General features: G+C 39.2%; 2 protein-coding genes across 2 annotated transcripts in view; both read right to left on the reverse strand.

Moving 5' to 3' along the window:
• The window catches only part of COL15A1 (collagen type XV alpha 1 chain), a 104,930-nt gene extending 97,429 nt beyond the window's left edge, over positions 1-7,501 (reverse strand). The window contains exons 1-2 of the mRNA XM_052697730.1: positions 6,206-7,501; positions 5,989-6,071 (exon numbers count right to left, since the gene is read on the reverse strand). Coding sequence (XP_052553690.1) covers positions 5,989-6,071; positions 6,206-6,216 — 94 coding nt within the window. The 5' untranslated portion in view covers positions 6,217-7,501. The remainder of the gene's footprint in view (positions 1-5,988; positions 6,072-6,205) is intronic.
• Positions 7,502-17,469: 9,968 nt separating this feature from the next.
• On the reverse strand, positions 17,470-24,941 carry LRRC14B (leucine rich repeat containing 14B). The gene is made up of 2 exons (XM_052697693.1): positions 23,977-24,941; positions 17,470-22,284 (listed from the first exon to the last, which is right to left on the reverse strand). The coding sequence occupies exons 1-2, from the start codon at positions 24,879-24,881 to the stop codon at positions 21,639-21,641; spliced, it is 1,551 nt and encodes a 516-aa protein (XP_052553653.1). The 5' UTR covers positions 24,882-24,941; the 3' UTR covers positions 17,470-21,638.
• Positions 24,942-26,416: the final 1,475 nt, after the last annotated feature.

Here is a 26,416-nt window from a genome sequence, read left to right on the forward strand (position 1 = left end):
CATTAAAATCTAAATTCAGACTTATGTAAGTTTAAGGTAAAACATTTGTCTCAAGAACTAAAGTCTACCTAAATCTCCACAGATAAGATTTTATTTTTCTAAACTTTCATTGTGTGGATGTTTTTAGTAAGCATTCAGACTGTTTTGAACAGAAATGCACATGTATTGTATCAGTACAATTAACTTACTTTTTTGTGTCAAGATTGTCATTCACTGTTAACCAAGGACATGATTGACAGCACTAGACCTAGTAAGCAATGGAGAATGCATTGCTTTCTCCAGGAACAAGTCTTCACTTTTAGTAAGGCTGCAGCACCGAGTCATTAACAAAACAACTGTGCTCCAAAACCAGGAAAATTTCAGTGAAAACACAACACATTGTATTTGCCATTTCCATCCCTGTTATTTCAAGATGAAGACAAAGCTGCCATAAAGATACTTCAAGCAAGAAATAAAGTGTTTAGAACTTGCATCTGACTTATAAAGTTAAAAGCAAAGCAGGCTGCATGTAAGAATATCGTGCCACAATAAATGGTTGATTCCTAAATGGAATAGAAGACATACCTAAAACCTGTTCATTGATAACCACGGGGTGAAGACTTTATAGCCAGTGGAGCCTCTTTTCTGTGTCTCAATCAAATGATCCTGGTCAAACTATTTGGACGCATACCCCAGTGCTGGTAGATTGTTCTTTGAGGGTATCAAAACAGTTTAAAAAAAAAATCACTTCCAAAAGTCCATCCAAAAATCTACTTCAAACAAGCTTGAATAAAAATAAAAAGAGGAAATATTTTAAAAGTAGCATTTCCCTTGACTGAGAAGATGCGCAGGTGCAAAGGGGTATGATGTGGTATCTCCCTCTATAATGGAGAAATTATGTATAATCACAGAGTCTTCTTACACAGGAAAGCCCTTGCAGATTCCCTTTCCTGGGGTGCAGTATAAAATTCTTGGTGTGCTGAGGTAAGCATCTCTCTCACCTACTCACAGTGCACACTTGGTCCATAATAGCACAGAAAAAGCTGACACAAGCAGGGCAAAACAGATTCTATACTTTGCATAAATCCACTTCACATAAGGTGGAACATGCTCTGTATGGATGTAGCACAAATATGGGATGGCAAAACGTGTTCACTAGTAGCCATGTCTGCTGCATAATGGTGTATATCTAATCTCACCAAGGAGAAATACAAAGCCAGAAAAAGAATTAATTCATTTGGGTAGACAGAATGCACCACAGACCAAATTGCTAACTTCTGTTTGTTTTTAAACCAGCGGCAATTCTGTGTGTTGGTCAAATGAGACAAAATCATTGAAATAGTTGTGATAATTAGGCAACTTCTCTTAAATAGATAATATTAATGAAATTTAAAAACAAAGCAGTCAGATTTCACTAAACAGTACAGTATCTTTCTAGTCAAGGCACATTGCATAAATTGGCAAAGTACTGCATGAATTTGGGCAACGGTGAGTTGCCATTTGGAAAGAATCAATCCACATTTCACACACAAAACAAAGCAGGAAAGGGGAAGAAATCATAGCCAGAAGAACAGCAAAGTTCAAAGGAAGTACTTAATTTGGAAAACATGTCACAATAAGAAATAAGTTCTTTGAAGCTCTTTGTACATTTCAGACATGAAACTTTTTTTGTTGTTCTTCTCTTAAAAGATTCACCTAACGGAGAGAGGAGCAGCATTAGGAAGATATGACCTGTTTTCTGCACACTGAAGCTTGCATTTGATGCAATAACAACCTCAGATTTTTCTAGTAGAAATTGCATCTATTATGCAGAAGGATTTCTCCCACCTACCTCAGAAACACTAAGCAGGGCCAAGGATTCAAAGCAGCTGTGTCTTAGGGATACACTGAAGCGACTTTTAGCCTAGATTAACAGTTGTGCAGTAGGAGTCCAGTAGTTTGCATCCAAAAAAAATTTGGACTATGAGAAACAACAAAAAGGGGCTAAAATCTTTCCTTTCCCCGTTCACTGATTGAAATGGCAGTTGAAATATGCATTTGTGTCTGCATTCAACTGCATGAACCAAGGCTGTTCTTAAGCCAGCACACAAAGTAAACCACTGTTTTCTGCTATCCCCAGTCACCTGAAACAGTACTTCATTCTCTCCAGTCATGCATCCACTTCAGCAGTGAGGAGCTGTAGTTCGATATATAACACAAGATCACCAAGATCAGGCACTGTGCTTAGTGTATAAAAAGTAAATCAGAGTTAAAGTATTTTAGTTCAATTGATACTTCTTAGAAAGTACTACAAAGAGTACCAGGAGCTAGCAGTTTGTACACAGCAACTGCTCCATAGGACACAGACTGAGTAACAGGGCTACAGAATAAAGCTATGAGAAATCTATGAATGGGCATGATGGTGAATAAACAGATGTATATGCATTCATACATTTGGATGGCCAATAGGACTTCAAGAAACTGTGCTGCACCATCTACAGCTGAGTCAGAGCAATACAGAAAGAAACTACTTCATGATGGACTTTTCAGCAGAATACATCCTTCAAACACCCATGAACATAGAATTGAAATTTTAATTTCTGTTTAGATCATGGAAACAGCTGCTTGCTGCAGGCTTCCTGTGTTCCTCTGTTCCTTCAGAGTGGAAATGAAGACAGCTATTACAACACTGTATCCACACCAGGTGGTTTTCTATTAAGAGCCTTCAAGAAAGAACATCTGCTAAGTGGTAGAAGCGCTTAGCAAACAAGAAGTTTATTGTCCTAGAGAATTATCATGTAGAAAGTATTGCACAGAGGACTAATCCATTTAGAAAAGTGAGAAAATGGAACAAATTTATTAAATCATGTTTGTTCTGCTGCTCATACAGATGATGCCAACTTAACCAAATGATTTTCTATAGTAAATTACCTATGTTCTGCATGGAAAGATATTTTTAATGGCTAGGAAATCAGGTTCAATTCTGTGTTAACTACATGCCCAACAGCCAGTAGCAGGCTGAAGATGTGTCTGAAAAATATATGGTGCCTTGTTCAGTTTAAATTCAAGTGCAGCTTGATGTTGCTCAAATGCTCAAAGTGAAACAAGAATATACAGTGGCGTCTAAACTACTTTAACAAAACAATGTGCTCCATACAGAACGGAATTACAGTAATTTTCCCATCTTAGAAAGGAATACACTAGGCCATCCTTATCGATGCATATGTCAGTGTGATTTTACACGTGTAAAGGCAATGCAAAGCACATACAATAATTACTTGAGAGAAATGAACCTTTATATCATAGAATGGCCTGGGTTGAAAGGGACCACAATGATCATCTAGTTTCAACCACTCTGCTACGTGCAAGGTCGCCAACCAGCAGCCCAGGCTGCCCAGAGCCACATCCAGCCTGCAGGGATGGGGCATCCACATCCTCCTTGGGCAACCTGTGTCAGTTCATCCTGGATTAAAAATGCAAGCTAACCACTTGTATCATTACACTACTTGATCAACAGCCAAAGGACATCAATAATTCAGCATTTCTCCATTCAGCTCATCAAGTTAGCCACCTAATGACAGCCAAGCTATTGCTGAGCATATTATTTAGGGCAAGAAAATGATGTTTAGCTGGCTAATAATAATAAAATGCAGATGTTAGTGAGAAACTTGTAAAGCTTCTTTTAAAGAACAGAGGCATGACAAAACTGTAGTATCACGCACACTTGAACAATCTGCCTTATTTATTTGAAAAAAGGCTCATGCTAACTTGAATGACAGGAACTGAATAGCATTGGTAACTGCATAGATCTCCTGGAGGAATTAAATATGGCTTCTGCAAGAGGCTAGAGCAAATCAGAGGGAAGATCCTCTTATTCAGCAGTGTTAGGATTCAGATTTTATATATTTAATACTGTTCATAATCTGGAATGTTTGGGATTGCCTTCCAAGAATTTTCTATTCGCTAAATTAATTTGTGGTTGAAAATTCAAAGCAATGCACAGAAAGCAGCCATAGATAATCAAGGTAAAGCAAGTCACATGATAAGATGTGTAATTAAAGGTGAAGAACTTGCACCATGAGTGAGACCAGATAAAGCCAGACTTTTTTTATTTTATGTACAGGTGCTAAACTGTCATTTGAAGAAAGGAGAAATGATGAGGTAATTCAGTAAGACCCCAACATGTCTTCAACCTTCACACACAAACCCAAGCAGAACGGAGTATTTCATCTGCACAGATTTCATGAATGTGGAAGGATATAACCTTCCAAAAAAATCAGGATGTTAACTCATAGAAACTGATAAGATTCCATAACTTGTATTTATTTTCACTCTGAAGCAAAACCCAAGCATTTTTTAGAAGTTTTAATAAAACAATGACCAAATAGCATACATCTGCAGAAGATACAACAGAATTTTAATATTATGAATATTTTATTTTTTACATTTTTACATCCTGGCACAACACATAGCATGATCTTAGTATTACATAACAGATACCTAACTTCCTTAAAAAATGCTAAACATATCCATTCAGCCATAGATGCATTATGAGGACAGGGAGGAGAAGTCAGCCAACAGAAAGATAGCACAATATTCAGCGGGCTGGAGAATCCTGGAAAGCAGTAATACTAAAGGAGACAGTCACAAAAAAAAAAAAAAAAAAAAAAAAAAGGATATTGTGTAAGTTCAGCAACAGAAACAACAGGTTTAATGGCAGGTCAGTTGATCTCTTTTAACTATTCAGCAGTGACAGGGAGAACTATAGCATTCATATATTTGCAGCATCACAGATCAAGGAAGATCTTATTCCTGTTTCCAGCACTCAGTGCCTAATTTTAGCAGAAGAAAACATTCAAACCAAGCACCAGGAAAAAATAATCAACAGCTCTCTCCAGTTCAGATCCCATTCACCACATTGCCATTCATCAGCTCAAGAAAAACTTACTGTGTAAGAGATGGAGGTATCTTAGAAATACACATGTATATCCATACTTTGTATCTACAGATACAATTTTTTTTCTGTTTCTAATAACTGAATATAGCTTGTCCTCTTAATTATCTGTAATACAGCAGAACGTGTTCCTCGATTGCACTTACAGCACTTACAACTGAGACAGCTACTTACATCTTTGATTCTTTTGTGCACTGTGTTTGATAGAGGAAAACAACCTGTTCTGAGTAATACTGAGTTCTTTATCACAGTACCTGTTTCGCTTAGATTATTTCCAATTCTCTTATCAGATAGTTACCTAGCAGTCATATACTTAACAAATTCACAGCCTGTTTAAGTCTGAATCAAGAAAAAAAAAGAGCATATTTGATACAAGAATAATTGTCCACACTGCAAAAGTAATATACGAAGTTTTTTCATCTTTTTCAAAACTTTATATAGACTTTAAAACAGTGCTCTCTTTATTGAACTGACATATGAGGCTCTGTCTTCCAGAGAAGTGATTTGGCTCAGTTATGGGAATATGTGATCCACAATTATAGAAAGACTTTTCATTAAAACACCAAAAAGGCTGGTAAAAATAAATATGTAACTCAAGAAATCAGAAAATCACAATTTGCTCAGACAGTTAGTGAGAGAAATCTCAGTACATCTTGGAAAGTACCAATCACATCAGTGCTTGCACTGCGCCTGGCATGTTTCTTACATAGCCAGAGAGACACACATCTTCACACAAGTTGCTTTCTGCTACCTTTTCCCAATTTGACACATGCAAAAATATCCAGTATTCTCTACTTCTTTCAAATGCTTTCCGTTGGCTATTACACTCCGAAGCAATCTTGAAAGAGCAGCCATAATAGGCTATCATACACATGGGGACCAATGCATCTATTTTCCTTTTTTCAGAAAGAACAGCAATTTAAGCTCTTAACTTGCAACAGCTTCCCTGTATGAAATTAAGAGCCATAAACAGCAGAGAAAATGAAGAAGTTTAGAGTCTCTTCCTACATTGAGAAAGCTTATCTTAAAATTAACTCTTACTCTCAATTTATACAAGTGATTTGGAGAAGTCTTACCTTCTATGACCTGAGCTGCTGAACAAGCATGGATCGACAAGCCTAAGAACAGTAGCAGCACATTCCAGCTCCACCAGGCACGACTGAAGCAGGTGTGCAGGAAAAAAAGAAAAAAAAAGAAAAGAAAAAAAGGAGGAGGGTAGGAAAAGAATGAGACAAAAAACGTAATACAGAAGCATGAGGGTTAAAAAAATAACGTAGAAGTGAGAATTCTTACCATGACAGCATTTTTTGAAAGTCAGTTGAAAGACCTCAAGGGCGGAAAATGTTCAGTGAACATGAATTTTATACTTCTGAAAATAAGTTACAGAAAACTGGAGCCTGCTGTTTCTCCTCCAACGTTCAGACACAAGTGGAACAAAGGCAGCTCTCAGGCTCTGTGTGACTCACTGCAATTCAGGGCTCCAACTCTGAAATTTGACTCCACGTAGACTTTCCGTCAGACCACAGCCTAAAACTTCCCACCTCTGCACTGTAAGGATGGATGGACTCCCCTCTCTGCCGTTCACCACCCCAGGGCCGTCGCTCTGTGGCACTGCCTGAAGTTACTGCGTTCCCTGAGAAACAGCAGCACAGCATTTCTCTGGTTTCAGAAAACTCGTTGACAAAGGAAGCGACATCTCTGCTGCTCCCACAGATGTGATGCTGTTCGTGCAGATGATCCTCACAAAGTGCTGCTGAAAGAGCCGTTAATGTGGTGTGGGCACATCAGTGGGGATTTCTGACCAGGGCTGCATATTTTTAACACCGCTGGATAAAAGAAGGCAAAGCAAAGCATTTCCCCTGCATTCCGTTAGTTTTAAATCCCTAAATGTAAGCAGTCTATTAATTCACTCTTGCTGGATCTTGAGATTCTGAGTGTTTCTGATGGTCATTTGTAGCCTTAAGAGCCAGGCAGTACTAACAGGTCCCTGATGTCAGCTAGTTATACCCTGCTCTCAACGCGGGCAGTAAGACTGGTACGTATCCACTCTGATTTAACTTAGCTGCTTGTCTCTTTTTTTTAGATCCAGCAAGTCTCATTTGAATGAGGACATGAGTGTGTAACTTGTGTACCGTTTCCAGCTGTCTTCATCTATGCTGGAGTTTTCCTGCTGGTTAAAAACCTCTGTCTTCCAGGCAGAAGCTCTGTTTACTTTTCTCAGCTCTGCCAACTCTTTGCATTCCTTAACATTTGAAATGGAAGACTACAATTCTGCTCTTGCAGTTCTTACTTGTTCACTGAGTTTGTCGGGCTGAGTGTTCTTACACTTCTGGTCATCTCTCTGTTCAGCAGTTCAGCTTTTCCTCCTCACTCTGCAACACAAACTTTTTGCTGCACTCTTTCAGCCTCTATATTCGTAAGACTAAAGAAGCATGAGAATATTCTCTTGTAGGAATGGCATTAGAGAAGCAGTATGCACCAAGGCTCCAGGGAATCAAGAGCTGTGCTAGACAGAACAAAGGGTTTTTCTTTGGCCCAGAGTACAGGTAAATAAACGTCTGACATTCACAATATCCAGCCACAAGGAGGCCCACTGCTCAGTTAGGCCTTTCATGAAGTCCCCTCTGTCCTGTTTCAAACTTCAGCCCTGCTTATGTTCTTTGATGCCCCCAATTTCTAGTATTAACAAGGGATTGCCTGTTCACTGTCACTTCTCTTTTCTTTATGCTCTTTGTGCTTTCAGAAACCTCTTTCCTGTGCCTCTTTCAATTGTTTGCTTTCTGTGCAGCAAGAAATTACAAACTTTCTTGGTCATTTCTTCTCCTGCAGCCATTCTAATACCGCCAGTCACCTTTTTTGCCTTCCTCAAAGTTCCTTCTGTTGCAGTACATCATTTTTGATCTTTGGTGGAGATGGAGTAATCATGATTGCACAGACGCAAACAATCTCAGGAATTATCAGAGGATCAGAACGTAGCAATGTTCCCTCCTGATAACAACAGTTTGCCTCCTGATAACAACAGCTTTACTTTCTTGACTGCAGTTGAGATGAAGTTTTCACGGGATACTCATAAGCCTAACAATTTACTCTTGAGAGGTAACTTTGTATGATTAGCTTTTTTCTTCCCTCTGTCAATACATTTATAAAAAATAACAGGAATGAATTTTATCCACCATTTGATTTTCCATTCGGAAAATTCTGTTTACACTTTGAAGTTCCCTTTGTAGTTCTTTGCAAACTTTCCCTGTCAATATTATAACTGCAACAGTAATGGCAACTACAAAACTGGCATAATCCACAAACCTAACTGCACTCCCTGGAATAAGCGGACAACGTGCTGGTGTCCTTTCTTTAGTGCAGGGACTGACTGCATATTCTTCATTCTTCTATCTCTCTTTTAATCAGCTGTTCATATGTAAACCTTACTTCTTGTGACATGACTTACTGCAAAGCTGTTGCCAATCATAATGTGTACTGCATTACTGCATTTAAGTGGTGCATTGCTGCAGGAGATACAAGTTCGTCCAGAAGCACTGAATGACCCTTTGGCATTGTATATCATCAGCTAACGTTAGCTAATCTTTCCACAGTGGTTTGAATATATGATTTTATAAGCATAACAAAGTTTATAAATGATTATTTTAATATATATTTATGAAGTAGTATGAGAGTACATTCTCATATCCAAAGCCTGTACCATGTCATATCTTGCAATGGGTTCAGACTAAGCTTGCTGACGCAAAGAACTGTGGCATTTTCTAGTCCTTTAGAGCTTCAATTCACATAACTTGAATGTTTCTGCCACCCCTACTTCTCTGCCACAGTATTATAAAAAACACTGGGAAAAAAAAGGTAAAATCTTTCATGTGGTGAGGCAAGCAAAGATATCAAAGAGGAGTCAGGGCTTGAAGAAGAAAAGAATCTCCTACCAATACTTACACTGGAAGATGATTTTTAGGAGGTATGAGACCAGGTCTGCTTGTCACATGGACAGCTTTGAGAGGAATCAGATAAGTGGGGAGAATGGATGAGTACCACAAAGAAAAGCATGCAGAAAGAAGTTTAATCCATTGTGGAAAGTGTGGGACAAGAAACTGGAAAAAATGAGGACATACTAAGAAGAGCACTGAAAGCCAGTTAGAAAACTGAAGGACAGGATGTCTGGAAATGTTAACTGTCACTTGGTGGCAAAGAAAGCAAGTATAAATATTCAGACATACATATTTCCCCTCTATAAACTCTGACTCAATCTTCAACTAGACAGCTTGACTAGAAGGGAAAACACTGTGTTCAAAATGAGAAAGTTGTGGAATGGAAAAAGGGTAGGCAGTGACAAGTGGACTAGAGACATAGCCAGAAAAAGATTTAAAAGGGGTATGGTAATAAGGTAGACTCATCTACCCTCCTGCTGTGAGTCACACCTACTAAATCATTACTGTCATAACTTGTCATACTTCTGCTATAAGCCTGCACCCATGAAACCTACTAGCAAAGCACATCACAGTGCTTGGGCAGTATTTTAATAGTTGTAGTAATATATACTATGAATGAAGATATTTCAGCACTTCTGATGGCACACACAAGACTCACCATTACATTTTAAGTTTGTGCTCTGAAAGGCAAAAACACCAGAGTTGTTAACCAAGTCTGTGGCTATTTATTCACACAAAAACTATGCTTTCCAGAAATGGCTGAACTCTTCCTGATGAAGTTTGTTGTACAGGGCATGAGACACAAAATCAGAATGCAAAATGCTCAGTGTCCAGGAAATGCAAAAGCGATTGAAATTATTCAGTGCTTTATGGGAGACAACTCTACAACTGAACATGAGTAGATATTCTGCCTATAATTTAAACTCACTTGCATGTTAACACTGATCCTACTGCTACATTAATTTATCATTGGCATAAATGTACATAGTTTTAAAGCATGTTCAGGAAAGAAGTCTTTGCTATATTAGGGGCATGTACTGAATTGAAAGGCCTTATTCAGACAAAATGTCATGCATTCCTTTTCTACAGTGAGATCAACAGCCCAGCTGAAGTGCATCTACACTGATGTATGCAGCATGGGCAACAAACAGGAGGAGCTAGAAATCATCGTGCAACAGAAAAACTATGACATGTCACTATCAAAAAACCTTGTGGAATCACACTCACTACTGGAGCGCTGCAACATCTGATGGCTATAAGCTCTTCAGAAGGGACAGGCAAGGAAGGAGAGGCAGTGCAGTGGCTATGTATGTTAGGGAGTGTTTTGATTTTGTGCAGCTCAATGCTGGTATTGATAAAGTCGAATCCTTACAGGTAAGGTCAACAAGGCTGACATCCTTGTGGGAGTCTGCTATGGACTGCCCAACCAAGATGAAGAGGCAGATAAAGTATTCTACAAGCTGCTGGAAGAAGTCACAGTATTGCTAGGCCTTGCTCTTGTGGGGAACTTCAACTTCCCAGATGTTTGCCAAAAATACAGTACTGACCAAGAAGGGAGATCTTAAAGGCACAAGAGCAGGCCGTTACCTTGTGCTGTGAGACAATCTGGCAGAGAAGAGGATTGACCTGGCTGAACAGGGAGCTTTCACACTAGTGCTAATTTGTACTAGTTGTGCAGTTTCATCAAGCATGCTCAGTTCATCTTCAGAATGTTTGAGAAATGAGTCTGACAAATGCACAGAAAATAAAGTGCATTCTATGCAAATGAAATTGACTGAAATATTTCAGTTTTTAAAATATTTGTAGATGCTATATTTATAGTGACTACTTTTTACACTTGAGTTGAGCATGTTGAAGCACAGGAACTTCCGCACAGATGCGTGTAAGAACTTCTTCACAGTAAGGGTGATGGAGCAGTGGAACAGGCTGCCCAGAGAGGTTGTGGAGTTTCCTTCTCTGGAGACATTCAAGACCTGCCTGGACACATACCTGTGCAACCTGTCTGAGGAGCCTGCTTTTGCAGGGGGATTGGACTAGATGATCTCTAGAGGTCCCTGCTAGCCCCTACAATTCTGTGATTCTTTGTAAACAACATCTCTACAATGGGAGAAATCTCTTATCCTATTGTTTTATATGAAATAGGGTTTTTCTGAAGAAAAAAAAAAGCACTGCTTTATAAGTCAGTCAGAAGGTGACGTAAATATTGGCTTTGTCTGTAATGTTTTCTTTGTAAATCATCCTGATAACATACACAATCAATAGTCCATTTTAACTTACAAAATGAACTTACAAGTATTTAGTTTAAATATAAGTTAAAAATTAGCCTCAGTTATCAAAGGTTGTCAGACATCAATTGTTTGACAATTTCAACCAACATACTTTGATACAGATATATATTTAAATCACTAATGGAATGAAACGTGGTATTTCTAATAACTGTATTTTTGATGAAGGCATGATAGCAGAGAAAATAGTAACTTTTTCATCCAGATCTAGCTGTCATTCTCAGAATGAGGGAAAGGCTGTGGACATTGTCTACCTAGAGTTCATCAAAGCCTTCAGTGCTGTCTCCCACAGTATTGTCCTGGAGAAGCTGACAGCCCATGGCTTGGACCAGTGCACTCTTTGCTGAGTAGAGAACTGTCTGGACAGCTGGGCTGAGTGATAGTGAATGGAGTTAAATCCAGCTGGTGGTCAGTCACTAGTGATGTTCCCCAGGAGTCAGACCTGGATGAGGCACTGAATGTATCCTTATTAAGTTTGCAGATTACACCACATTGGGAGGATGCATCAATCTTCCTGGGGGTAGGAAGGCCTTACAAAGGAATCTGGACAGGCTGGATAGTTGAGCTGAGGTCAATGGGATGAAGTTCAACAAGACCAAGTGCTGTGTCCTGCACTTCGGCCACAGTAATCCCAGGCAACACTACAGGCCTGGGGCAGAATGACTGGAAGACTGTGTAGAAGAAATGAACCTGGAGGTTGGTCAATGCTTGGCTGAACATGAGTGAAGACTATGCCTAGGTGGCCAACAAGGTCAGTGGCATCCTAGCTTGTATCAGAAGTAGCACTGCCAGCAGGATCAGGGAAGCGATCATCCCTCTGTACTCAGCTCTCGTGAAACCACACCACAAGTTCTATGTTCAGTTTTGGGCCCCTCACTGCAAGAAAGACATTAAGGCCCTGGAACACGTTCAGAAAAGGGGCAACAAAGCTGGTATGGGATCTGGAATACAAGTGTTATGAGGAGTGGCTGAGAGAACTAGGATTATTTAGTCTGGAGAAGAGGAAGCTCAGGGGTGACATTATTGCTTTCTACAACTACGTGAAGGGAAGTTGTGGTAAAGTGGGGGTCAGCCTCTTCTCCCTTGTTAGAGGGAGGGACTAGAGGGAATAGGCTCAAGTTGCACCAGAAGGGATTCAGAGTATCTGGATACCAGTCAGAGCCCAGGAAGCAGCAAGCATATCGAGCAGGGTCAACTAAGGAATCGCATTAAAACTACTGCCACCAAAAATGGTGAAGTCTTAGTAATCAGAGATTCCTTGCTCAATGGGACTGAGCCCCCATCTGCAACCCAGATAACTTTTCTTGATTTACTTTGTGACAGTAAAATCTTTATATGATTTTTGGACCACAGGTGCAGTTGCAAAAAGCAGAAAATAGTTGAATTTTTAATGTAAAACTTAGCGCATTAAGCGTCGTGTGACTAATTTGCAACCAGCACAGGCTCTGTGCAAATGCATGAAGTTCTTCCTCAGACCAAGATGCATGCTGATCACAGAACTACTCTGTTCTACTCTGTTACTCAGTAATTTTCTCCCTTGAAGTGCTAAAAACAGCAAGAGAGAGGGCACTAAATGAATCATTTCCAGGTTATATTAGCTGTTACGACTGAGCATAATTGAGGCTTGCATCTACAAAGGTGACTTCTCAAAAAAAAATAACTGAAGCTTTGCATTATTTTTCATTGTTGCTACTAGTCCTGATTTTAGCATATATAAAAATGGCATTTTACAAGCACTTGTTTGCACATCTGGACAGTCATGGTACTAATAAAGAAACTGGTGTTTCCTTGGATCCAAAAAAGTATAAACAAAGAAGAAATGGAAAGAAACCAATAAGATTAGCAGTGTTCTTTTAGCATAGACTCGTTTTAGATTTCCTGGAGCATTATAATCCAGTGCAGATGTTCATTTGCCTCATTCTTGGCAACTCCTCAGTAACATTTTCTCAGGAATTCATTATCCCCTTGTTAATTTGACCTCAATTTTCTCATTCCTTCTATGTGACAACGAGCACTCAGAATAGTGTGAAAGAAAGCTGAATATGTGAAGAAATTACAAGATAACTGTAACACTATACTGTAAACTGTAAAATTGCGTACAATATTGAGGTGATTAAAGCAAAAACTGAGATCTGTGTTTTTATTTTATCATTTCTTACAATGACAACAGCTCATATTTATGAAGTCAAAATGAGTAGTTACAAAAGAAAATAAGAGAGATGAAACTAGTAATAAATGTAATAGTATGGACAGCGTTTACACATACTAATAAATTTATACAAATGTGCCTTACCAGAAGTTTTTTGAAAAACAGTCTTATGCATTAATCTCTCAGGTAATTTATTTCTAGTCACAACATGATAACATCTAGGCAAAGAAGGGCAGTCAAGATCAGCTCTTCATTTCCTCCATAACAATGAAGCCCGAACCACAGCTAAGAAGCAGATTCTGACACTCTTAATATGGGTGTAAAGACAATACTGCCAAGTTCTTTAAATTCTGAGTTGTTCTTTTCTTAGATTAGTTTCCCTTCATTTTGATGAAAAAGAAAAAAAAAAAAAAGGTAGCAGACTATTAGGATATTAAGCATACCAATTGATCATTGTAAGAAGCCTCATCAGGAACCTCTGCACATTCTCTCTCCTTGTTGTGCCGGGAACTCTACTGAAGATCAGACCAAACATTTCAATCTATGATATATGCTACAAGTGTGACTGCCCATCTCTGGTGCTACTGCCACCTGAGCTGGCTTTGGACCTACCTTAATGGTAGTTTGTCTTCTGGTTGGACTCTAGGACCTACACTGTAGCTCTCTCACTGTTTTCTGACTCGGAGAATGGAGGTATGATAAACTGACAGCAGAGAGCAAACTGGGTGAAAACTTTTGTACAGTGAAACAGTTATCAGCTTGCAGCTATGAAATGGAGAATAAAAAAGTGTCAGGAATTAGGAGGTTTAAACTCTCCTCTTAAGAGGAAATCGGAAGCAAGCTGTTTCTAAGTTAGGCACAACTTGTCACAGGAGACTGAACTACATGAATGGCACCTCCAGAAGCTGTGTGGCCAAATGCAGAGTACATTGACTGTTATTCAGTTCTCAGCATTCTCTTAATACAGCTATGAAGCTGACAAGCAAACCTAGTGACTATGTTCACTTTACAGTCTGCTTCAAGTTTAGGAAAATAGAAATGCACTGATGTGATATTCAGACCTTAATCCTATACACATTCAAAGCTAGCATAGAATCTAGAATAAGGAACCTAATCTAACTTGAAAGCTGGCTCTGATTTGAGTAGGAGGGATAATGAGAGACTTCCAGATGTCTTTTTTATGAAGACAAGAAGCCATTTCTCCTCTTTCACTAGCCCTTCCTAATCCAGCACTTTTTGTCGGTTCTTAACCTTCTTCCTGTTCTCACTCTTTTACTACATTCTCCCTCCTAATTTTCCTTCATTTTCTTCCTTCTGCAAATGCACAGTTGGTTTTTCCGTGTGTACTGATTTGACTGGGATAGAGTTAATTTAAATAATAAACAGTGATTTGTATGCTGTTATGTTTTGGATTTTGATCAAAACAGTGTTGATAATACACTGATGAACAAAAGTAACTGTCATAGAATAATTTGAGTTGGTAGAGACCCACAAGGATCATCAAGTCCAAATCCTGGCTCCACACAGGACCGTCATAAATTGAAGCCATCTTTCTGAGAGCATTGTCCAAATGTTTCCTGAATTTGGTTACTACTGTCCTGAGAGGGCCCCTGTTCCAGTGACCAACCATTCTCTCATGATACTCACTCAGTTCACAATTAATTTGCATAAAAATCTTCAAAACTGACTCTACTGTTCCTATTCAGGTGCTTTAGTCATTGCTGAACAGTGCTTACAGAGCATCAAAGGCTCCATTTCTCATGATGCTCCAGCAGAAGTAGGCTGAGGATGCACGAAAAGATGGGAGGGGACACAGCCAGAACATCTGGTTCCAGGTGACCACAGATGTATTTGCTACCACATGATGTCATGCTCAGCCTAAGAGCTGGGTGAAGGAAAAGGCAGAGCGGGGAATGCATCCATAGTTATGGCATTTGCTATTATGCATGGTGAAGCCCTACTTCCTGAAAATGGCTGATCATCAGCCTGCCAATTGGAAACAGTGAATCTTTGTTTGACTTTGCTTGTGTACGTAGATTTTGCTTTACCTAATTAAACTGTCCTTATCTTACTCCACAAGTTCTCACACTTTTACCATCTCAGTTTTCTCTTCCATCCCACTAGGGGAGAGGATGAGTGAGCAGTTGTGTCTTGCTTAGCTGTCTCCTTGGAGTTAACCATCCTAGTTAACTCCAAGTTAACTAGCCCACACTTTTGGAGAACTTCTTCCATCTGTCAGACCTGTTACTTCTTTGAATTCCTATAACAGAACCACTTTTCCTTCCCCACACTATCTACAACATATTCAGATTATCTCATACCACTGCAGACCATGTGAGACTGAGGAAGGCTGATTCTGCAAAAGAGCAATCTACCACCTTTCCAAAACTCTCAGCCCACCTGGATCCTCTATTTTATAGAATCCTCACCCTAGAAACCCTATGTAGTTTCCCTCACACTCTGAAGGGCGGTCAATTGGTAAACTTGTGGATCTCTGCTTTGTAGAGGCAGAAGTCAGAGTTCTAAAGCAAACGAGGTAGGGGCTGTTGAGCAAGCTTTGTCTTATGAGCTAATCTGTGTAGTCAGTAGCTTCAATTAAAAAACAAACCATAGCTTTCTATCACTTATGTTGGCATGATTTTATTATCTCATCTAAAGGGAGTATTATCTTCATTGCCACAGTAGCACCCTCCTGTTTTCAGTCCTCTGTTGTTCAGTCTTGCAGTTATGCTACCTGCAGAGATGCTCTTCACCAAGGCAGATAAAATGTAATAGCAAAGGAAGACTTTCAGGAAGGGGGTTGGCTTTGCTCCCAAACTCCTCCAAAGAATTGGAAGATGAATAGCTTTTCTCACGCAGCATGCCATTTCTGAAAGTGGTTGCACTAAAGAGAAATGTGCACAGCTGAAACTGTTAAGGCAGATAAATTAAAAAAAGCCAATATGAGTCTTCGGGATTACAGAAGACAGTAACACTTTGCATGGCTGATACAGCACCATAGTCTATGTGTCAATCCATTACTTCAGAGTTTGTCACCAATTATTTAATAACTTACTTTGCTAATTGCCACCTTTACCTTCTTTTCCATCTTTCACTTTTATTTGATCTTGATTCCCGTAAGGAAGATGGTGATGATTGCAACATAACCTTTCAGAAAGAGGCAGCAAGGATGCTCAGAAGAAAAAATTGCTTCAGCTTCGTTGCTGAAACGGTGAAAATCTTTCAGACCTGTTGTTCATTCCTAAAAGCCAATATTTCTTCCATTTTCCCATTCTGCTTCAAAATCCTCTATGCTATACAAGGTTTCCCTACACACGCTGTCCTGGTTATGTCAATATTCCATGTCATGACATCTTGCCACAGGCTGTTGTGTGCAGACGCACAGTGCACTGCAGAGCAGTGCTTCTTGATTTTTTAGCAGCCTCACGTAAGTTCTGGCTGTCCAAGAAGAAGCTACACTGAGATGTACTACGTTCCTAAGGAGCCTCCACATGATCCCCAATTCTAGGTGATGGGGGTGAGACACTTCCAGATTTCAGCAGCACAGTGAGCAGCACAGCTGTAGCCTTCCTCTCTCTCCCGTTTGAGTCATTAATAGTAACTATCTTTCTTATTATTATCTTACATTCTACCATCTGTAGTAAATTTGTTCTCTCTCCTTATCTTGACTGTGTTGTTTTCCTTTTCTTTTCCCCCAAAGGGGAGAAAGATCCCCTTGCCCAGTCACACTTGAAATCAGAACACACATAGACAGCTTCTGTTTCTCACAGCAGCTGTACTCTGTCCCTGCCCCAGCATTATATTAATTCATAAGGGAAAATTTCTTTGCTACCAAGGAATTGCCAACCATCTCACCTATAATGGAAACTATTCTTCATGGCGTGTGGCTGTTTTGCCATGAAGGGCTTCTGAAAACAAAATTCTGCACAAAGAGGAAGGATCTTTATAACAACTTCCATTGATTTTGTCAAAATAAATCTACACATACCTCATTTCATAGTGTTTAGTATTTACAAGCATTTGGAACTGTTGAGTGACCACAACTTTAGAAATCTTATTTTATTTAGTATAAATGCTGCATAAATGGAGCGTTAGTATCACAGTATTGTGAAACTGTACACATTTTTGTCCTATACTGCATTATTTTACTGCCTAAGACAGCTCAAAATTTGCAAACATAAGAATTTCATCTTTTGCAAAAACAGCAAAAGGAGTTGATCCTTTATTGAACTTTGTGCTCAATAATAAATCTAAATATGAGAATTGCTTACCATATAAACCTGTAATTAACAGCATGGAAGTAAAACAACAATAAAACAAATTTATTTTAAAAATCTCATAGCATTTTGAGTCCTGTTCCATAATTTAAAATATCCATAGCTAGCAATATCGACTACAAGGCTCCAGGTTGGTGCAACATAGAAAGATTGTCCTTTGGGAGGAGATGGACTAAACTGATACCTGTCTACTCCTGCACAGGATAACCTTTAATACTTAGGTAGCTGTTGCACTGGAGCTTCTACTGTAACAACAAAATGCGAAGTCCCACACACATGGCAAGAGGAATAAAGACCAGGCCCAGAATATAAATAGCAGTTCTTGAACAGGAGATACACAGGAATCCTTCTGGGAGAGAGCACACGTTCTTGTTACAGTAAGCCTGGTCAGCAAGAAAATGTACGTCTTGGTTTGTATTTAAAAGCATCACTAATAACCATAATTAAGGAAGAAACTGAAGAAATGAAAGTTAAATGCCTGAGAGCTAAAGATGGGATTTTTGCAAAGAAGCAACTGTTATCAAAGCAAAAGTAGAAGCTTTTCAAAATTTGGAAAAAAATTAGCTGTAAAGGGACAAACAAAATTTAAAAAAACAAAATTTAAAAAAACAACCAAACCAAAACAAACAGCAAACAAAACAAAGCCAAAACCGACTCCATTCCATAACGGTGGAAATCAGACTAGCAGGGTCTCACGGTTGTTGAAGTTCTGCCTTTTGGTTTCTACACTACCAAAGCAGGTATTTTAGTTAATACTACACTTCATAGACTACAACTTTAACATGTAACTGTAAACAATAAAAATTTTGCTTCGGTCCTATCAGAATGCATTTCATGTCGCTGCTCTGAAAAAAATGCCTCCTATTTATTTCCATGGAAACTGCAATTGATTCAGAGAGCAACATAGTACTACTTGATTGAGCTGATTCTCAGCGACAAAACACTATTTTTCAACCTAATCACCAGCAATGAACAAGAGCTACACTCTTAAAAATCTGCACCAGCAGAGGTGACACACCGTTTTACAGATGCCATGATAGGAAAATGCTGCCTGTGGAGTACATCTTTCACCAGTCTGAAAAGATGGAAATCACAAGGTACTAAATCTGGACTATTAAGTGGGTGTGGTAGGAAAGTCCAAACAAGAGAGTCAATGTGCTCCACAGTCTTCAAACTGGTACGGAGCCTGACATTATTATATTGCAAGAGAAAGTTTTTATCCATCTCTGGCCTGACTGCAAGTTTGAGCCTTCATCTTAGTCAGCATTGTGATGAAGTGGTCAGAAGTGGTTTGTCCAGGTTCTGGGAAATCTGAAAGGGTCACCACTTTTTTGTCCCCAGTGACGTTACATGTTACTTTACCCTCTGAGGACTGCATCTCAAATGCTCCTTTCCATGAAGAATTCACATGTCACCACTCCATGGACTACCGTTTTGACTCCAGCTTGTAGTGGTGACACCACATCTTGTCACCAGTAATGATGCATTCCAGGAAACTGTCACCTTTAGTCTGTAACTGGTTCAATAGGTCCTGACAAATTTGCATATGGTGTTCTTTCTTTCCCCATGTGAGTGTTCATGGGACAACCTGGTGCAAACTTTGCAATATCCCAGTGTTGCCGCCATCATTTCTAATGCATTGAAGCCAATATTCAGCTCCATATACAGTTTCCTGGTCATAATCCACCTATTTGCATGGATTAGCTGATTGAGACACACTTCATTTCATGGAGTGACAGTTGTGCATTGCCATCTGGAACATGGCTTGTCTGTCATGTCCTTGATGCCACTGCTGAAACATCACCCACTGCTTTATTGTACTAACGTCCACAGTTTGGTTTACATAAATATTCAGCAAGTGTCAATGAATGAGTGTAAACAACTGCAATTTTTTCCACATGAAGGAACTAAGTTCCAATTCTTATCTTCATATGCACTTCTGCATCAGTCACAATTTTGTTAAACTGCTCCTCTGTTGTCATCTGTTGCACTGCAATGAAATATAATGGAATCTTTGTGGGAAGGTTTGACCTCTACTGCCATACCATGAACATCCACCTCTGATGTTGTAGACCAATATAATAAGATAGGAGCCATTACTTTTGGAACAGCCCATGTAGAAACTCACAAAGCCTTGAAAATGATGCTGCAGAGCAAATGGCTTCACAAAAACAGGATCCAAGGATACTGGACACATGGATCCATGTGCTCCACCACATGTAAGTCATTCGCAACCACTCTGCATGTAGTGATGCATGTGCATTACTTCTTTAATGCTGTGTCCCCCATTGTTCATTCTAAAAGGGAATATTTGAAAAAGACTTAACAACTACTAATCCTCAGTGTGGAATGGGCACTGAAACTTTTTAGTGTCTCCACATCCTTCTGGCCCAGACAGACATAAATTGACAGCACAGTGTGCGTATTATTGATAATGGAAAATGGGGAGAAGTTTGTGATAAATAAGTAAACAAAAGTGTGGGTAAGGATTGTTTTTTGGCAAGAAGAAAGCAGTGAGAAAGCTGCAGTACTCATAAGGCATATAAATACTCCTAAATAAGAAGTAATCTATGAACAAACTATTTTGTGTGCATTGAAATAGGCAGGGCCAGGTTGCTGGAGCACAGTATGCTTCTAAAACAGTCTTCACTTTCAGACACAGTATTTTAGCTAGCCTGCTGCCAGTATGCAGAAATTACTACCTGTAGGTTTACATCTATTCTAAAGGGAATAATCTCTCTGATCAACAAAATGTGCTACTTCTCACACCAAAGATGCAGATCTTCGGTCTCACAAAATTCAAACCATCTACTGGTTTGGCTGAGAAAACTTGAGTCTAGACCAGGATAGAAAGAACAGCAAGATCAGAGGGAGGAAAATGTTAAGATTAGTAGTCAGTTGCCTAGGTCAGCTGTCAGTCCTCATACAAAAGGTCAAAGGGAGGCAAGAAAAAGGGCTGATCTGGAACTTTGTGCAAATATAAACTAGACTTTTTTCTTTTTTCTATGCCATGAATGTTTGGCTTGGCAACTTGGATTTCCTTTAGTTTTTTTTTTTAGCACTATGTAAACACAAATGGTTCAAGTCCATTCATTGCAGTCTTCCCATCATACATTCAATGGATCAAATATACTAAAAAGAAGAATGTAAGTTATGTACTTATTTAGCAGCCTTCCCTACCCCTTTTCCACAATTCTAAACTGTCTTTTGATTCATTTTTTTCCACACGACTCATTTTTCTATTACTACTGTTCTCCTAGGCTATCTTTGAAAAACAGCTGAGAGCAGCCGGGTATATTCTAATGGCCAAAACCACAAATTCCACAAAGGGAGCATCTTGAGGTGCTTGCCTGTTGATATCACAAGCGCAACTGTGCAGAACTGTGCCAGAACTTCTTTGTAAAATACGTTTTGCCAGATTTACTTTGTATTGCTGGAGCGAGGTGAAGGGGAATCCTCTGCTATCAGTGAGTCATTCAATTTGCCAGGTGGAGAAGGACTCGGGGCCCTGGTGGGCGAGAAGCTGGCCATGAGGCAGCAGTGTGCACCTGCAGCCCGGAAGGCCAGCTGTGCTCTGGGCTGCATGAAAAAGGGGCGGCCAGCAGGGAGAGGGAGGTGATCGTCCCCCTCTGCTCGGCTCTTGTGAGGCCCCATCTGCAGCGCTGCGTCCAGGCCTGGGGCCCTCAGTACGAGAATATACAGTCATTGAGGGATCCTGCTGGACCTGGGGAAAGACTTTCTTGTCTGTTCTGTTTAGCTGCAAGCCTCATTCTCAAGTCTGGAGAAAACTGTAGAAGAAAGTAGCCAATTTCAGACACCTTGTTTTACTAAGAAACAAAATGCTTTTTGTGTAAAATACTAAACCATTGAGGGTTTTCCCCTCTTTCGAGAACAAGCTGTATTTACATAAATATTATGCAGTAGGACAGTTAAAAAACCTCTGATGACCATGAGCTATTAAAACAACATAAATTCAGCCCAGAAACTAAAGAAAACTGAAGACTGATCAATGAAGGACATTGTTCCAGAAAAGAATAAACTACCTTCTGATTGTCAGGCCAACATTGAAAACATGTTACACATTTAACTCATTTTGCTAAGAGAAGTAGTTAACTTTTCTAAAGTCTCTTTGAAGGACTTGATCAAATAAGCTCCCAGTTCATCATTTGTCTCCTGAACGGCTGCATCATAACTGCCAAAGAGCGGAGTTGAAGCTTTCACATCCTCCCGATTTGCTTGTAGTAAAATGAAGTTAAGCTCCTCTGCTATACTGTCATATTTTTGATGATCAAATCTGCAGAGACTGGCATCGTCAATTGGGTAGGTGATGTCAATAGGGTAGCAGTCCTTTGGAACTGGAAACTCCACAATTTTCAGCACTGGCAACTCGCAGAGAAATGTGAAAAGGTGTTTAAGTGCTTGGGATGACAGTGGATTTCCAAGAAACTTAAACTCCTGCAGTTTCTGACAAGGGCTTAATGCTATGATCAACATGTTGACATGAGTGTCTTGGATGTTACAGTCCTCCAAGACAAGACTCCTAAGCACTGGAGAGGAATGGCTAAGAAGCTTAAAGAATGCTGATGGATAAAGTTCGGGAATATTGTGCCCGCTCAGGTCCAGTGTTTCCAAGTGATAAGAATGGATACTATTGGCTAAATAGATCATATCAGCATGGTTCAATGAGCAGTTAGAAACATCCAGCATCTTCAGTGGAGTTTTTAGTGGGCTGTAGAATTAAAAAGAAAAGGTTTTATGCCATGAAACTCTGAAAAACTATTTTCACAAAATTTCACACTCTGTATTATGAGTGCAGCTATTAGCTGCAATCATTTTTTTTTTAATCTCCTTTTAGAATGAAGCATATGCCAATAATGGGAAACATATTTTGCTTCCCAAGCCTTTCATAACTCCAAATGTTTTGGTTTAAAGGGAATTGATTTTGTAACAATCTATGTGTATATTTTGTAAACATTTATATGTTGTCAGGTTCCATTACTTGCTGAATTAATAACAGATCATTACTACAATAAAAACATCAGTGACTTCTTTCACGAAGATGTTATCATTCATGAGATTTCAATCATGTCTGTTAAGGAAGGATTCAGTCCAAGAGGAAAGCCAATCAGCATTCTAACATATCGGTATTTATTTCTAGTTTTGTTTTTACTTTATGTCTAACTGCCCAAGAGTTTTACATGTAATTTTGTTCTGAATTTTCAAACAGACATTCTGATGAAGAAGATGGTTGGGAAAAGTGTACCTGGGATTGTATGCAAATGTTTTGGTTGGATATAAAATAATATTAACTGATGAAAATGGAAAAAGAACCTCAACAAGAATTCTTCCACATGTCTCTAATGGAAAAAGATTAGAAACTCATCATTTATGCATGTCGCTCCAAAAGTAATGCATCTTATTTATTTCCATGGAAACTACAACAGTTACAAAGAGCACAATAGTGAGTAAATTCTCAGCTCCAAAAAATTATTTTTTCAACATAGTCGCCACCATTTTCACCAGTAATGGGCAATAGTCTGCATGCTGTGACCATGACAATCTGCATGGAAGTCTGGAAAATGGCTTGTTTTTCACATCGTTGTTGCCACTGCTGAAACATACCACCACCTTCCTCTGCTAATATCCACTGTTGGATCTCTTACCAACATTTAAGTGAAGTGTGTTCTTTGTACAGGAGGAATTTTAGACCAAGCTGATTTGTTTCAAAACTTCTGTCTGTCCTTTTTTCCGATGCCCTGGAAAGCACATTTTCAACTTGATTTTCAGTTCAGATATGAACACAGTTCACTGGTAGCTTGTTATATTTTTAGGAATGGCCATTCTTTTATGGAAATAATTATGAATATTCATGGGTTAGCTTAATTTGCAGTAGAGAAAGGCATCAGATCTCTCCTACCCTGAGACTGGAAAATGCAATGAACAATTGAAATCAGTCTCTAATCAGTCTAATATTCCTCTAGCTGTGTAAAAATAAATTATCTGTGAAATCTGTATTTACTGTCCAATTTTTAGAGGAAAAACATTCACTAGAAATCCTGAAAAAAACACCAAGTATGACTTAGATCTTGTATCAAAGGCCAGCCCAAGCTAACTGAGATATCAGCTTGATTGTGACAAACCTAGGTGTATCTCTATCTTGTGTTAGGAGCCAAAAGCGTATTCAAATCATACTTATCAGATGGGCTCTGGTAGACTAACAAGAGCAATCAGCTTTTCTGATTACATTTGACAATATATTGACTTCTCCCCCCAAAATACTCTTTCCTAGTTTTCTGCTTCTCATACTCACGCACCTGAAATGAGATATTCTCACTTCACATATTCTATAATGCTCTCAAATTGCTGATGGCACTCGTTGCTGTTCTTTACATTTTGACTGACAGTAAGATAAGCAAGTTACCTGAGCAGCTTCCGTATTCTTCCTGTGAGTATAGAAAATGCCAGACTGAGCTCAGTCAGTTGCGTCATTTCACCCATCTTTTTTCCAATGGCAGTAAGCATCAGTTCATCTGTAGCTGTGAGCCTCCGCACATTAAATGTGCGAGCTGGCAAGGTCAAAGACATCAGTAGAGGGAAGTGAATACTGTTGAAGAGTATTTCCAAGTGTTCCATTTCCAAGCGAACATTGTGAACTACTTCCAGTTTGCGCAACAAAGAAGGATCAGTGAGCTTTATGATGTAGAAGAATTTCTGCAAAGCCAGGTTGTCAGCTCTAAATGCCACACAGCAGATCTTCAGTGGACAATAACGTTTCTGCAGCAGGGCCTGCACCACCAGCTCATAGTTGCGTTCTGTGACAAACAAGTCTATTAGCACATCAATACTGATTTCAAAGGCACGTGGCTTACATTGCGTTTGTTGCAGGTGGACCAGCACTTCTAGACAAAGCTTTGAGAGCAGCTTAGTCCTGGCCCACCTCCCCATTGTCTTCTTACATTCACAAAGCTGAACTTCGACATCCTTTATACCTGTCAGGTCCACCACTTTCAACCTTTTCACACAGGGAGAAGGATGATTCAATACATAGTCTCTCAGCCCTGTTAGACAGCTCTCCAAGCACACTGAGCATCTTCTATGGCTCAGATCTTCCTGGTAGTCCACAGTAGTTCCCAAAAGTTTTCCTATATTAAAGTCAGCAAGTGGCCAGGTCTCAACCAAGTCATGAATCACTTCCGTTTGCTCCAGTAAATAGCTGGCTTTAAAAAGAAGAGGAAAAAGATTATGGGCAACGCTGCCAAGATTCTTCCTTGCAAACTCAGCATCTGACACAAACGCCTCAGCACTAAGGAACTGGAGAGACTTCATTGTTTCTTTGAACTTCTTGCTGTTACGGAGGGTGAGTTCTGGGTTTAATTAAAGATCCTAGTTGCTTATCACTTTCTATTTTTAACTACAGCTGCTGTTTGCTACTGAGGGAAGCCTTGTTGGGAATGTAGAATGAAGAATCACATGCTGATCCTCTGCTTTCTATTTTGGAGCTCTTACTCCGAGTCTGCAGCACATAGCTTCTAAGAGACCTTTTTTTTGAGAGCATTAATTCATTTAAATGTTCATATTTATAACAAAACTAGCAACTAAGCATAAACGAGCCATAATGTTAAGATCAGAACAAGGTATATATATAAGAAAACTTCTGTATCTTTCCCATGCCATGCAAAATGTGTTTGGGGTTCCAACTTATACAAAGCGATCTTTATTCCACTTCCTTTCATGAAATATGCTACACTAAGATGAATAAAAACAAAGTGTTTCCTTTACATGCTGATTTCAACAGAGAAGATGTCTCAGCACTGTACTCCTCCTCAAAACTATAGCTGTAAGGAAAAACTGTGGTGCTACAGTCACTGAGCTACAAAATAACCCTCTTTTTTGCCTGTCCTGTTCAGCAAGAAATAGTTAAATAGGGTGATTCCAGGCAAAAAGAAGAGAGATATTAGAAGAGCCCAGACTTTTTGTGACTAGAACACTTGCCTTGGTGAGAGACTTAGGCTTAAGAACAAGATAAAGTGAACGAGACAGAGCACAAATTGAAAACATTCTCAATTTCTAGGCAAGCATGCCGTTGCTGTTACTTTGAGCAACAGATGTTCTTTTCTTTCCTATTATACGAGAAATCATGGTTTCATTATGATACACAAAGGGAAAATATTTGAAGTCTATTACCTGTTAATAATAGCAGAGATGAAGGTTCTTACTTTCCACCTGGCAGTTGATTGACATACAGTCATTTATGCTGCCTTTTTTGGGCAACCAGCGAAGAAGGGTATGAGCATAGCTTGGAATTACTTCAAACATTATAGAATAGACTTTACATATATGCATATGCATAAATGCCTTACACTTGATGTTTTGTGCTGTGTATTTTATTCCCTCCTCTTTTTTGTCTGTGTGATTTCAAAATCTACTGGGATATCTTGAAAACTGTGCAAAAAAATCCTGTAAATAACTACATTTTTCCTCTGTCACTTAGAAAAATTCTTGAATACAATAAAATTAGAAAGTTTGCAAATGCTTGCAATCCCAACTCACATCCACCATCCCTTCTCTTCCCTAAGCCACTATCTTTACCTTCCACCCTCTGCAATCTCTGCATCTTCCACATTTTCCATCTCTCTAATGCTACCTGTACAAACTAACTGAGATAATAAGCCTGGCTGGTGAAACTGTCACTGTCTTGAGCTATGTTCATATCCAGATTATTGACCTGAGATCCATGCTATGCCTCACCTTGCTGTTTGAAATGGCCAGTATGAAAGATTAAACTTCAACCGAGAAATGCACTGGGAACTTACAGCACCAGTGAGATGATAATAACAAATGTAACGCAGCAAAAAGTTTGT

The sequence above is a fragment of the Tympanuchus pallidicinctus genome, unplaced genomic scaffold, assembly GCF_026119805.1.
Source record: "Tympanuchus pallidicinctus isolate F22 unplaced genomic scaffold, pur_lepc_1.0 scaffold31, whole genome shotgun sequence".
Classification (NCBI taxonomy): domain Eukaryota; kingdom Metazoa; phylum Chordata; class Aves; order Galliformes; family Phasianidae; genus Tympanuchus; species Tympanuchus pallidicinctus.

Excerpts from the sequence above, each read along its gene's own strand:
- LRRC14B (XM_052697693.1), bottom strand. The coding sequence starts at position 24,881 with ATGAAGTCTCTCCAGTTCCTTAGTGCTGAGGCGTTTGTGTCAGATGCT. Across the intron at positions 22,285-23,976 it reads AGAATACGGAAGCTGCTCAG|CCCACTAAAAACTCCACTGA; the intron begins GTAACTTGCTTA and ends TTAATTCTACAG.